Below are 15,923 nucleotides of genomic sequence, written 5' to 3' on the forward strand. Positions count from 1 at the left end.
TATAATAGGGAGCTCTAGCATAGCTGGCATCCTTAACACTACTAGTACCTATTTCCACCGATACAGAAGCAATAGTGTTATTTATTTCTATGTTAAAAAGTTCCTACAAACAGATAATAAATTTAACTTCTACATATATTCTAATGTTAGCAAAATATGTAATAATTTGATATAAATTGTGAGAGTATTGTTCGGTTAAACATGTAGTTATTTATATAATATAGTCTTAATGTTGAGCAAGTCAACTTGCCTCATTTTTAAATTAATTAGGCACATTTTAATTGCACCCAATTTCTTTGTTTACCCTTGGCAGCTGTATTTAATTTGTCTTGAATAATCAAATCCTCTACAAAGCTTCGTAATAAATTTTTCAACTCATTTGGCTGCAGTTAGTGATTGTGTATCTGGTCTGATACTCCGTTATTCAACAGCCTTTTCTATTGGTTATTTGTAGGCCTGACCATGTTGAAAGAACATGGTCTAACACATCCCTAGCTATGGAAAAGAAAAACCATTTAGGTATTCGTTTTTTTTTCAACCAATAATAATATTAAAGCAGTAACAATATTATATATATCATAATACATAATGTGATACATTATATATTAAGTTTTGATGTCTTGTTAGACATAATTATAAAAAATGTGTTTTAATTTTAATACTAATCTTGAACATCGTAATTTTAAAATAACATAATAATTATAATTCAAAAACAAAATTAATTTTTTTTTGGTTGATTTTGCTATTTACTGCCTACTCATTATTTAGTAAGACAATAACGACTGACAAGAATATTGTCAAAGAATATTAACTTAATCATTAGTTTATTAGAAGCACATAGTTAAAAAAAGTTTGTGTAAAAACTGCATTTTATATTCAAATCTCCTACCACTTAGGTTTATGTTTATGGCGCAAGCTGTTAATGGAAATATAGTTTTACGTACAATATAAAGGATTGGCTGTGACGATCATCTCTGCTCATATAATTATACCCTCATTACTATAACTATATTTACAATGTCTGTAAGCCGTCTATGTTTCTGAAACCAACATGGTTCAATTTAACAAAATATATTTTAATAGTTTCTGTATATTCTACTTTGCAAATGAAATATGTAAATCTTTTTTTCATTGCTGAAGATGGATACCGGATTCATTTTACAGTAACACTGGTTTTAGTTTAAATGATAATCTTAGTTGAATTAGAGTGCCATATTTCGAAGCCAAGCCTTTGCAGCGCAAGTGTTTCTTGACCAATTTATATCGTAAAAAAATTGCTAAATGCATCAAGTTTTCTATTTTGAAAATTTGTCTAAATGAAGTAGTTACAATAATTTTCACAAGCAGGCCTATTACTATTGCGACAAATTTTAATGACCAGTGTGACGGTGTTTTGCATTTGTTAATAACCGTAGAATTGGGGCTTGGGGATGCAAATGCTAGTCAACAATATTTAAACTGTAACAAAAGTTGTTTCATTTTACTTTGAGAAAACTTTGGAATTTATAGTTTGTCTTTATACAGAGAATAACCGCCATAAATCTGAACAATACTTCCACATGCAGTACCATGGTGACCTCAACGAACAACAAAACATTTGTATTAATTACATTTTAATATACATATAGTACTTTTATTGTACAGCTTATGATAAAATAAAATATGGTAATTTTAGAACTTAAAAACTTTGTTGTACAATTACACATTACAGTATATTTTAGTCAAATCATTATAGTAGATTTAGAAATATGGTGATTCTCATAATAGAAAATTATAATAATATATTTTGTTGTTAGCTTTTAAAGTCTATAAAACTTTTAGAGTATACATCTTGTTCCATTCGTTCTATTTTGGTAAATCTTTTACAGTCTTTTCTATTGATTATTGGTAGGCCTACAAGTCATAAAATAATCTGATCTAATGTGTATTCATGCATAAAAAAATTGATATGTTTTGTCTTACCATGGATGTTAGGCTCGCATAAGAATTTACAAATTTAACAGCTCTTGTTTAGCTCTTGCGCTCAAGTCAACTGTTGTGGTGACTCCGTGAATTGTGTTGACTCCGTTTACCAAAATTCTTACCATGTTGCCAAAACTGTGACAAATAGCTATGTCACAATTTTTCACTTAGAAAACTAATGATACATTAAAAAAGTTTTAAAACATGAATAAATTAAAATTCATCAGAAAAGGATTGTTACAAGGTTGCTAAAACTAATTATATATTAAAATGGTGTAAAATATGATTAAATTAAAATTGGTCAGAAACGAATTGTTATAGAGTAATTCCGTTTGTAGATCTAGTTTTTTCTTCAAAAAATAGCACCTTTGATTATATATTTGTAATAACAAGAAAGTGTTGTGAACTAGTGCTCTCTCTCACTCATACTACATTTATGTAGTTAGAACTACCTGTGAAATATAATTCTTTGCTAAAGTTGTGACCATTAGTTTTGTTTCATTAGAAATTGAACTAACACATAAAATTAATTAAAATTTGATGGAAAAAAAACCTATAAAATAATGGTGTTTTTTGTGATCCTGAATATTTTTGGTGTAAGACAGCACTCTTAACTGAGTTTTATCAAATAACAAATAAATATGTCGAGCTGGCACGATGACTCTTTCTGCCAGGCAAAGCAAATGCTTTCCAAGGTAATTCATTGCTATTTTATCTTAGTCGATTTGTTGTGTTAGCTATTTACAATTCTGGCGCTTGATGTTTTCTCTTCTACTGAGTGTAGAATTTTTGAAAGCGTCTATATCGGTAAAAATTATTCTCATGGGAATCTAGCATAAAATTTAGTAATCTTTTCAAAATGATTTTTGACATTCTCAAGCGTATTAGTGTACATCATAATACAACATCTTATTTTTCTATAACTTTAAAAAAATTTAAAATCAGTTTATTGGTTCATGGCTCATTGACAATTTTGTGACGCCTCATCGAAATTGTAAATGCATGCAACAAAAGGAAAACATGATCATCATTAGACACAAATTAACTGGGTAACACAGCATGTTGATGTGATACCCAAACTACGTTTACTGACTCACAGGAATATAGTACATTTTCTTGGTGTTTTTGTATACTTAGCTTACCAATTGTTTTAACTAAAAATTCAAAATTTCCTGTGACTGATCATATCGTTGATAACTGGCATTTGAAATCCTAATAATAAATATTTTTTAGAATATGAGCAATAAATGTTTACTAAAAAGCAGTTGTAACTTTAATGTAGGCAATATTTTTACTTGATATTGTATTTTTTGAAATAATTAATAATGATGCAACTACTAACGATAACAATAATTCATGTTTATTATTCTTATTAAAATTACTATTGATGTAGTAAATGTTAATAGCAATGTCAAAGTAAACTAAACTCAAATAAATAGAAATATTTATAGTTGTTTTATATTTATAGTTATTTATATTTATAGTTGAAAATAGTTTGTTGATATTGATCATCGATGTTGATGTTCCTGGATGGGGTCTTGTCTCTACTGGTTTAGGGTCTGCCTGTTCCGAGTGTGCCTGTTCAGGGTGTGTTGGTTCATGGTCTGCCGGTTCAGGGTCTTCCGGTTTAGGCTCTGCCGGTTTTGGGCCAGGTGTAAAAGGGTCATCGAACTCTGTCAGCAATGACCATCCAACTGCCCTTACCTTTCTCAGCCGCATTTGATTTTTGGCTCTCAATGATTGAAATGACTTTTCAGAAATCTCACCGCCTTACACTGCTCTACACCAAGAAGCACCTAAAGAAATTCAAAGTTCAGCTAGTTAAAATTTAGCTTTAAAATCAACATTGTATCAACATTTTTTAACATGCTTCATGTTAAAAAATAATAGTCCACATGATTTTAAATGTTTTACACTTTTCAAATATTTAGATTGTCCTGAAATAAAAAATAAAAATTGTTCGGAAGTTTTTAAATTTTGATTCGCACTCTTGCGAGCTCAGCATCAACAGGCCCGCGATTTCTTTCCAGGCATTTGCCTTCATGTTTGGCATCTTGTAGAATCTGTCTGCAATAATAAATGTAGTTACGAAAATTCCATACTAAACACACACATATTCAGCAAATACTTTCACACCAGAGAATGCATATACATAACCTAAAAATGTAGTTATATATGTAAGGTAATACCGCACAAGAATTACGATCTGTATTTACGACATCACGGGCGGAGGAGATCAAGGACAAAGGAAGGAAGGGGATGTTTCCGGGGGAGGGAGATCGGCTGGAGAAAAGGGAGGACCGGAGGCTACGACTAGAGCGGGATTATTCTGGGCGCGGTTCACGGAGGAGGAGCAACTGACGTACGCATAATCAAGTAAGATCATATAGCTTCATATGGTGTCAGAATATATCGAACCTACAAGCGTAATCGTGTAAAATGTTGCTGTTTGTGTGACAGTATTTTACAACGGCGAGCTCGACAAGGCACAGATTCTCTGGAAGCTGTTGCGTTGAGGCAAAAGATCGGATATTTGCTGAGATATCGCAGGAGAAGGCTTACTTTGTGTGGAGCAAAATTTTGCTACCCTGACTCTTAAAGACAATATAGTGAATTATACTGTTACTCTCATATATTTTGGTGTTATCTAACTTGTTTCCTGTTAATCATGATCCATAGTATCTTCTTGATTGTGGTGAGCTGCCAATAAAACCGTATAGAGTATGTCTGCTAGTGGTGAAACCAAGCCTGAAAAGTTTGTTAAGCCCTTGGATCTTTCCTCGGGCAACCTGGCTACCGCCTGGAAAGTTTTTAAAGAGCAGTTTAATATATATGTGATTGTGAAGAAACTACGAGAACTCACTGTAGACGAACAGATCGGTCACATGCTTATGGCCATGGGTAGTGACTCGGTACCAGTTTACAATCAGTTTACCTTCGTGCCATCTGACGAAAACAAAAAGAAGACACTGGCCAATTGCATCAAATTTTTTGAAGCGTATTTTGAGCCTGTTAAAAATGTTATTTTTGAGCGCTCAATGTTTAATAAGATGACTCAGCAACCTGGCCAATCTCTTCACCAGTTTATAGTTAAACTCCAAGTTCAAAGTGAGAATTGTGACTACGGCGATATGCGAGATGACTTGGTAAGGGATAGAATAGTGGCGGGGGTGCGTGACATCGAGCTTCGCAAGTACCTGATTGATGTGCCTGATCTCACACTCAGGTAATGCATTCAAAAGGCGAAGCAATATGTATCAAATCAGGAGCATGTAGCTGCAATGGCGTCTACGTCTGGTGCTCTGGGTCCCGGTAAAGAAGAGTATGCTGGGAATGTAGACTCGGTACAGCGATATAAACCCAAATCGTCTAAACAAATGACTGACACCGAGGAAAACAAGAGCAGTAACGCAAAGGACCAGCCATGCTCAAAATGTGGAAAGTGGAAGCATTTTGGTGGTCGTTGCCCGGCAGAAAGGTCAAGCTGCAACAAATGCAAGAGAAAAGGTCACTGGGCAAAAATGTGCAAAGGAGCCCAGCAAGTATCTGCACTGGAGGAAAATGACGATGGAGTAGATAGCTTGTTTTTAGGAAATTACCAATGACTAAGCCGCATAAACTACATTGACACCATTGACACCATCTCGGAAACAGAAAATGCCTAGTACGTAGAGTTACAGATGAACTCAAAAAATGTGAGATTTAAAGTAGACTCGGGTGCTGCAGTTTCGGCTAATCCAGTTAGTGTCTGCGATGCTTTTGGGTTGAAACTGACACCTACTACTCGAGAATTGTTCGGCATGGGAAACACTAAGCTTACAGTACCTGGAGCGGCTATCGTTGAACTATCTCATGAAGGAAGACGCCACAAAGAGAGGATTTACGTTGTTGAAGGGCTTGCTAGTCCTCTGTTAGGCAAACCGGCCATCAAACAGCTGGGCATTCTCAAAGTGTCTGAAATCGCAGAAGGTTCGTCAGCAGGTTGGAAAGAGATGTTTCCGTCATTGTTCTCAGGCTTAGGTACCATGAAATCCAGAGTTCATATTCAGCTGAAAGATGAAAGAACTCCTTTTGCTCAGTCTACTCCTAGAAGAATAGCTGCAGCTCGGCGCCGGCCGTTACAAAAAGAGCTCCACCGAATGGAGAGGATCGGAGTTATCCAGAGGATAGAGGAGCCCACAGACTGGTGCGCTCCTTGTATAGTTGTGACCAAGAAAGATGGGAAGATCAGAGTATGCATAGATTTTACTCGCCTGAATAAAGCAGTAAAAAGGGCTTACCACTCACTTCCCGCCGCTGATGAGACAATAGCCAGTCTGGGTAAGTCACTAGTGTTCTCGAAATTAGATGCAAACAGCGGGTATTGGCAGCTTTGGTTGGATGAAAGTTTGCAGAAACTGACTACTTTTATCACACCGTTTGGTAGGTTTTTCTGCAAGCGTTTGCCGTTTGGCATTTCATCGGCTCCCAAAATATTCCAGAGGGAGATGCAGAAGGCTCTGGAAGGCATGGAAGGTGTGTTATGTCAAATGGATGACATCTTAATCCATATGGAAACTGAAGATGAACACGTCAGTAAAGTGAAAGAAGTGTTATCACGTCTGGCTTCTGCAGGCATTACTCTAAATGAAGAAAAGTGTGAGTTCTCTCGGACTCGTATCACCTTTTTGGGTCATGTAATAGACGAGTCAGGTATACATGCAGATCCAGGAAAAGTATCAGCCATACAAGATTTCCCTATTCCTAAAAACAGGAAAGGCTTAAAGAGATTCCTTGGTATGGTCAATTATCTTAGTAGGTTTATGGCTACCCTATCAGATGACACCATGACGATGAGATCTCTCCTCAAGCTGAAAGATAACGATTGGTATTGGACAGCTGAAATGATCAAAGAGTTTGAGGTGCTGAAGCAAAAGATCTCCTCTTTCCCGGTGCTAGTCCCATTTGATATGGAAGTCGAGACTTGGCTTTCCACCGACGCTTCCTCCTATGGTTTAGGAGCGGCGATTTTCCAGAAAACTGTTGATGGCTTCAAGCCTATAGCATTGGCGTCGCGGGCCCTTACAGACACAGAAAAGCGGTATGCCTAAATAGAAAAGGAGGCTCTGGCCATGTGTTAGGCAGCGGAAAAGTTCTACTACTATCTAGCTGGCCGCGACTTCAAAATCGAAACAGACCACAAACCTCTGGTATCGATTATGGCGGAGAAAGAACTGTTCAAACTCCCCATTCGTGTTCAGAGACTTTGTTTGCGCATGATGCGGTTTTTTGTATGATGTCACATACATCCCTGGAGAGAAGTTGATAGTTGCCGATGCTTTGAGCAGAGCTCCAGCAGGAACAGAAAAAGTGTCAGAACCGGAGCCGTTACTCATTCAGGAAATGATGGAAGAGCTTCTTATATCTCGAACCAGAAGAGAGCTACTTGAAATTTCCCTCTCAACAGACCCCACAGCTAATCAATTAATGAGGTATATTCAAGAGGGTTGGCCAAACTACCGTGATCTGCCTCAATATCTGAAAAAGTACAATTCGTTCAAAGAGGAGTTGATTGTTGTAGGAGGATTGCTGTTTTATTACAACAGATTGTATATTCCCTTGAGTGAACGAGAGAGGGTCTTGCAGGACATTCACAGGGGGCATCTGGGGGAGAACCGCTGCCTCAGAAAAGCCCAGAGTACGATTTGGTGGTCAGGGATGTTTCAGGACATCAGAGAAAGGGTTAAGCGCTGCAACACATGCATTCGCTTTAGGAAAGTACCCACTGAGCTATTGTTCCCTACTCCTCTCCCAGAGAGACCTTGGTGGCAGCTTGCAATGGATTTCTGCACCGTTGATGAAAGAGGTGATGAGTATTTGGTTATTAGTGACTATTATAGCCGGTTCATGATTGCTGAAAAGTTTCCCCGAGCCACTGCTGCAGAGATGTGCAGAACTGTCAACAAGGTCATATGTACATTAGGGGTACCTCACATTATTGTAACAGACAATGGTCCACAGTTCATCTCTGAAAACTTTGCTCAACTAATGAAGAAATGGGACATTATTCATTGAACCAGTTCCCCTAGAAACCCCCAAGCAAATGGTCATGCAGAGAGAGTGGTGCAAACATTCAAGAAGCTTGTGGCAAAAAACGTTGAGATTGAATCTGCTGTTATGTGCTATAATGACAGTCCTTTGCAGAATGGCTATACCCCTGCCCAGCTTCTCATAGGAAGAGGGTTGAATTCAATGGGATATCTCGTCAACAGTCCAGCAGATGTAAAGAAGTTTCACGCTTATGAAGCTGACTACAGAGGTAGGCAGGCTCATACTTTCAATCAACGGCACAGGGCGGTTGAACGGGACCAAGTGCCTGTCGGAGCAGGGGTGGTTCTCATCGACCCCTCAGCCAAACCATTGAGAGCTGTTGTGATGGCGTCCTCTGGCAGAGAAGTTGCGTTGAAGACTGACAATGGAGCCATGCTGCGCAGGAACATAAAACTAGTGCAAGTTGATAAACCCATTGAGTCGTCCCCATCTGATGAGAAATGTATATCGAGAGAAGATAGCGCTCATCCTACACTGAACACTAGAAGTGAAGCGAGCACCAGTCAGGTAACCATGTTACCTAGGAGAGAGAACTCGACAGATACCGGACCTCGGCAGGCGCCTGTGCCAAATGCACCTGCTTCCGAACCTCTGCAGTTACAGACTCCTCAAGTGAATAGGACCGTTGAGCGGTCGCCTTCCTCGAAAAGCGGTTGTTCTCCGCAGGCACTGACTGCGGCTCCCACTAGGAAGCGCAAAGAGAGTAAGGGATCAACCAATCTCAGTCTTCAGTCTCAGCCAGCACTCATCCCCTCTAATACTCATCGTCAGAGTGTACAGACCCATCAGACACGGGCCGGGAGAGTTGTAAAACCTCCAGATAAACTCACCTGTAATGGGTTATTCTTTGTTTTGTAAATATTGTCTGTCTTTATACTCACTGACTTTCATGTGGCTAACATTGTTATTCTACTAATTTCGAGTTTTGTTCCCCCCCATGATGCGGCGGCGTCTTAAAAGATTTGCATAAATCTTGAGGGGAAGGTGTAAGGTAATACTGCACAGGAATTACGATCTGTATTTACGACATCACGGGCGGAGGAGATCAAGGACAAAGGAAGGAAGGGGATGTTTCCGGGGGAGAGAGATCGGCTGGAGAAAAGGGAGGACCGGAGACTACGACGAGAGCGGGATTATTCTGGGCGCGGTTCACGGAGGAGGAGCAACTGATGTACGCATAATCAAGTAAGATCATATAGCTTCATAATATAATTTATAGTATTAAATACTATTATAGTAACTGTATTTTTGGTAATAGTACTTAACAGTGTCATAGTGTGCATATATATCAGTGTATATTGCATGAAATACTACTCTACTGGTAGTAAAAATATTACGGAATCGGTAGTATGACCTCACGATATACTACCTATGCAGTGATTATCCGAGTGCGAATACTACAGATAACGTAGTAAGCCTCAATCTATCAGAACGCATATAAAACAATGATCTCTCAGGTATTAGTGCAGCTAGTCACCACGTAAACATTAGAGCACAGTGTCATAGACTTGTGTATGGGCTGTATTAAAATAAGAAGGAAATTAAAATGGTCATGGATTTGAGTCTAAAACGAAGGTAGTTTTGGGGTCGCGTTTCATGCTCATACTTATTATCTTAGATTCGCAAGGTTCTAACAAATTACAAAACTGAAAACTAAAAGACTTACTGCGAACTAGACTACAACAGAACGTAAGTATTCCGCGACAAGATATGATTGATAAATTGTTAAGTAAATAATCAATGTAGGTACACGTTTGATAAGAACAGTAAGCAATTGCTAGATTTTAACGAATAAAACGTAGGAATCTAAATTAATCGCTTTTTAGTAAAAGTCGTGTGACGTGCCTAAGATGATCCTGAACTCTTTATTGATTAAAAATAATACTAAAACAGAGAAAATGTCCCCTTTTTCGGGCCAAGATGAAAGGTTAATACTTGAGAGTGTATAAATACAATCTACAGTGTAATTGTTCCTGTACAGATTTTTACAGTGTTATATTAGTACAAAATTGTAAAGATAATATAATAATATATACAGAATGATACTTGAAAATAAAAATTGTATGAGTATTAGATTGACAATTTTTGTGGTTTATATTCTATCATTTGGGTTGAGTATTGCTAGAACATCAGTCTTTTCGTGAGATTAAGGAACAAAAAGGCTGATGTTCTAACACGTCACTAGGTGCCGTGCCTAGTGAAATTAGTATTCGATTTTAATGGATTCAAATGAAATCATGAATAAAATTATTTATTTATTAACAAATGTTAATAATTCAAATAAAAGATACTCGGAGTACGATGTACCGTTTGGTACTTTGTGTATATATATATTATTATTATTCTCAGTAGTACTAATCTCGCATTTTATCTTGTATTTTATTACTTCTAAAAATCTTATTGCCAAAATTTAATACTCGTGTTAATCATAATTAATTATATTTTATAGGTAGCGGCTTTCTTTTTACTTTCTATTAACGCTCTCAGTGGGTGGACTAAAACAGGCCCGTTTTAGAATATCGTTATCCATAACAACGATATCTAATCTAATCTAAGATTTTCCCACTACACCCTTCTAGAAAGAAGGAAAGGTGTGGGAACTCTTTTATTGCAAAAATTCTTTACTAAAAATCTCTCAGGTCTCAAGTTGTTCTCGGCCAAAAAGAATTAAAAAACGCATTTGTCCGGATTGTTGGCACAAACAGACCTGCTTTCTGTCGAGTGTTGTGGTGCTTGATAGTATTTTTAAAATCAGGGACCGTAAATTTCCTTTCTACTGCTTTTAAATAAAATGCACACCTAATATCTTTTCGCCGTTTAGCTAAACTGTCGATCCCTGTATTTGCTCTTATTTCTGTAAAATGACTTGCCCCTTTAGTTTAAAAATGAACCTTAAAGCGGTGTTCTGTATTTTCTCAAGTCTTTTGATATCTTTTGATATCAAAATATAATATAAATATTGATATGAATATAAAATAGATAGAAGAAAGTTCAGTTTGAGGTATATCTATTTTCGTTTTCTTGTAAATAAAAATAAGGATTGGGAATAAAATTCAATTAATATAATTTTCTGAACAGTGAACAGAACAGGGAACACGACTGTTGGGTTAGTGAGAACTGTCTGTCTGCACTGAACCTGTGATTTCGTTTTGGTAAAACAATCAATTATTTCATTGTCTTCATCGTGGGAGTTTGTCATAAAATATTTTTCTTTGCCCTGATTCTGATTTTTTTGTATAATTTTTACATTTTGTAACTTACATACAGCACATAGGGCTTATAATTTGCAGAACTAAGAAGAGCAGCAGAGGAACCAGCAGAACAACAATCAACAGGAGAGTCAGCGATAGAAAGACCGGCCATGCTATATGAGACTGGGCGATGGGTGCCATTGCAGGAACTGCAGCTTGAAGATATTCTCAGTAAGATCTCAACACCATGTGCAATATCGGGTTGCCATTGTCATCAGTCAATATGTGTTATGCTTATGATACATTTGTTGTCACCTTTGAATACTGTAGAAAGTACTGAAACCTCAAACAATTTATTTTGCTGGGTCCAGTTGGATAGTGGGTGTCAGCGACACCATTCTTTTGAAGTCTGAGTATTTGAAAAAGACTGTTATCTGTGTCCAAAAGTGTATGCGTGTCATATCAAAAAGCTTAATATTTTGGTACTACAGTATGTGCACTCATACGTTAGACTGCAGGCCATGTTTAGTCTGTAGGTCAACTTTGATGTTTCATGGCATGTATTAGTCCATTTACCTTCAATTATTAGTTTACTACCATGTTGCTGTTAGAGGAAATGATGAGACCTAATGTTTTCAAAGCAGTTCCATTTGTAGTATGATTATACTTTCAAAATACATTCAGCCCAAGAGTCAACTGATAAGATCTGCGTGTCACTACGCAACTTTCTTATGATCAGTAATACATTTATGTATATATTAGATCAATTTGTTCCAATTTGTCTATACTTTTTATTTTGTAAGTTGCAGATCACAGAAGAAGACACAGATATGACAGAAGAGCCAACAGGAGAAACTTTTGACAGGGGTGAGGATAATTTCTAATTTTACCAAAGCTATCCTAGGAAAAATGGTTTGCAAAAACTTGTCTACCAAAGCAGGTCTCCTGGGAAAAAGGTCATGTGATCTGCTGTTAACTGTGGTTTAAATTATATTCTTAGGTGAAGAACGAAAGCTTGACCAAGGAGATGAAGGCACGAGAGAAAAGCGTAAGCGACCAAACGCAGAAAACCATGAAAAACAAGGTGATTGTGGAACAGTCAAAATTTAGAAGGGGGAGAAAGTCCCAAACATGAGGAATTGTTTTTTACCATGAAGTGACAAGCATGTTATACGGCAGAGGACAGCTTGAAATTTTGTCAATATTATTTTATCTACCCACCCCTTGGTGAAATTGTTGCTTGGTTTTCTCTTATCACCTGATCGTTTAAAAACAGAAGGCCTGTACCTCAAATTTAAAGTTCTTGTTATAGTTGATAAACCAAAGCAAAGCAGTGGAAAGGAGCAAAGAAATGGAGCAGCAGAGAAAGCAAGAGGACCAAAATGTCTGCTGACAATGAACAAGGAAGTGAGTTTAGAACTTTAAAGCCCTAGTAGGGAATGGGGAAGGTGTACTTTATGTAAAATATGAATCATTCTAAGGATTTGCTGAATACCATTGTATCGTATGTATTGATGCATTTCACTTAGCATTCCACTAGTTGAAGTTAAAATGCAGTGCAAAATCCACTTGCATTACAAGTGGCCCCAGCTCTGTATTGTAATGAATACCTCTAAAATAAGCTAAGATGACTATTTCGTTTTGGATCATGTTGGATAATGTGACAGATTTTGGTGGGATAACAAAATTCTATCTATTTTTATCTTATGCTTGTTTGGATAGAGTTGCTTGGAAGGATGTTCATCTCTGTTTCATACTCCACATAACAATTTTGTAGTAGAACAACTTACACGCTACTCAGTCAGAGTCCGCCACTTCCCTGACGACAACCTCACAGAGTATGTTATGAAGTTTTGATCTATTGCATCATCTATGCTACTATTTGTCTGCTGATTTTGTTATATCTGTAAGTAGACTGAGTTGAACGAAAAAACTTGAAGACAATGCTACATCTACCTACCTGTGTAATACATTGGCCTGACATTCACATATTATACATCATACATTATGTTTGCAGGTTCAACAACTAGTTGTGTTCGCTATCAACGGAGCGATTGGAATTAGCCAACTGACTGAGTACAATTGGCACGGCTATAGCCAGCTCGGCTAACATGATCAAATTTGGCACAGTTGACACTGTTTTGGCTATTAATGACAAAGTATGCTCGATTATTAAGGCTATACTCGGCTCCGCTAAAACCAGACGAGTTATTGCTTATATACAGAATCTGAGTTACATACGCATGACCAGCCGAGGTTAAAGGAGGCCGAGCTTGAAGCATATATAAAGGAAGGAATGAGCAAAACCAACCAGAGCACCTGGAAGTTTAACCCCATGCAGTTATACGTTTGTCGCATATTTAACTGTATAATTATATATTTACTGATAAATATATACTTTCATTGCCTCTGATTAAAGATGATATTTAAACAAAATCATATTTGTTTGGGCACCGGGCTGCTTCTGCAAAATCAGAACTCACAAGTTAAAAAGGACTAAAACTATAGCCTTGGACAAAATCGAATATTTTTTGAGCACTGAAATTATTTGTGAGATAAAAGTATTTTATCGTGCTATCAACTATATCGAGATCAATGGTCAACTCAAGATGGTCAACGGTCGAGATCAACTCTTCTTCTATACAGTATTGATACATGTATTTTACAATAACAACGTTTTTATAATAACAGTCTGCCGATTTACACTACAGTCATACCAAACTTTGAAATTAAAAAGTTGAAGGTTCATTGCAAAGCAGACAAGAGGTGACTGCAAGTATCTATACATGTACATTACAAAAGCTGACAATGGTATGTAAAAGCTTACTGTATCAATGTTGGCAATTGCGTATACTAGCAACATATTGTATTTTGTTCTATCCTATCATGCCTTCGTTATTTGTGATCAATCATCATCGACATCACTTTCCAATTCTGGCTCCTCAAACTCTACATTATCATCTACATCTGGCTGGTCAATCTGAAATAGCAAGCAATCTCTGATTTTGGAAACAAGCTCCTTGGTCAACCAAGACTTATCCTGCCCTGTTTCTAACTTATCATTGATGTATTCAATGTATTCAATGTCTCTCTCTGTAAGTAGTACTTCTACTTCTTCATAACATCTATTGATCCTACAATAATAAATACCAATTAATAGAGAAGAATAAGCAGGTTGCCAAAGCAATATGGAGAAAAAACAATGGAGGAAACTGCAATAGAACACCTCATCTCTCCTGTTGTAAAAAGTACAATTTTTTAGGAAAAGGAATGACTTTCAAGCTGTATGAAGTTTATTTTCTATGAGAACTGCTGGCCACCCTCTGTTCCTTCCAAAATTATGCACTTTTCAAACTCACCGATGGTGAAGATCCACTGCTGCTAGCAATCCTGGACTGATTTCGAGTGCTGCAACCCTCCAAGGGAAATATAGGGTGTCCTGGACTTGGAGAAGTTCCTTCTTGCTTACTTTCTTTCCTTTCGTTCTACCTGTTCAAAATGATGAGATGATATTTCAACAACTACGATCATAATCATTCTGACCCATCATATATAAATATAAGTACGTTGTGCTAACTACATGTAGCTAATTTTCCTTAAAACTCAAACATTTTGATATAAAATTTACCACAATGATTACCTGACAGATACTTGTCCACCTCACTTTCAAACTACCCTTTGACTTTGGTCAACATGTCGCGATGTCTCTTTCTGGTCTTGGAAGAATCTGAAACAATCACAATATCCATAGCTTAAGTTGAGAGTAAAAAGAGTTTTTCAACGCAGCCATTGGAGTTGTCTGTAGATCCAGCAGAAGCTTTGACCGGGGAAGCTAAGGTTATATTTCAGCTCCTCATGATAATAATCTTTAGTAAAACATTGTGAAGTTGCTTGGGTCAGTTGTTCTTTGGCAAAAAAATTTGTTTCTGCCGTTGTTCCAGGCTTTAAAGTAGATGTTTGGGCCGGAAATATTTTTTTGTAGACTCACTGCTGCACATGACGGAAGTCTAGTCCTTTGAGAAAGTGGAGTTATTGGCTAACTTTTTGAACTAAACATGGCTTGAGACCTACCCTCACAGTCAAGGGTAGGCAGCTCAACATACCGTAAAACCTCTAATTGAACGGCATGGCGCTCTATTTTCCAACTCTTCTTTTAAGGTGGCGGTCAATTGGAGGCGGCATTCAAATATAGGCTGGCGGTGTATGTTTCAAATGGCTCGTCAAAATTTTCGGAAGGCAAATTTAGCACTAGTACGGGTGAAACAAATGTCGCCTATATTTTGCTCTCTTTTTCCAGTATAGCGATATTAAACCTTTTGGATGCAATAAATCTGCTAACTTGCCTCTAACTTGTCAAAGATCGCTTAATAAATGTACTTCGAGAACATACAAAACTAACTTTTTATGTGCAATAGAAGTGGAGTTACGAGCGTCGATCTATCGTAAGCCGTGTTAAGATAGCTGCAAGGACGCTATTAATTAAATAACATGCTATAGACCTGCTTATTTATAAATTATTCAATAACAATCTATTAAATGATACAAATATTTATGAACAAATGACATAAATGAATTATACTTATATTACATGCAGAAACAAAAATTAACGTTTTTAACACAAAAATATTTCCATCGTTTGCTCGGATAGCTGTGTTCTGATTGTTGCTTTCGATGGAACGA

At 37.0% G+C, this 15,923-nt stretch overlaps 1 protein-coding gene across 1 annotated transcript; it reads left to right on the plus strand.

Annotated features, from left to right (window-relative positions):
- The first annotated feature begins 4,685 nt into the window (after positions 1 to 4,685).
- On the plus strand, positions 4,686 to 5,192 carry LOC137397442 (uncharacterized). Its single transcript, XM_068083731.1, has one exon. It carries the CDS (start codon positions 4,686 to 4,688, stop codon positions 5,190 to 5,192), a length of 507 nt encoding a protein of 168 aa, XP_067939832.1.
- The last annotated feature ends 10,731 nt before the right edge of the window (positions 5,193 to 15,923 follow it).

The sequence above is a fragment of the Watersipora subatra genome, chromosome 5, assembly GCF_963576615.1.
Source record: "Watersipora subatra chromosome 5, tzWatSuba1.1, whole genome shotgun sequence".
Taxonomy (NCBI): domain Eukaryota; kingdom Metazoa; phylum Bryozoa; class Gymnolaemata; order Cheilostomatida; family Watersiporidae; genus Watersipora; species Watersipora subatra.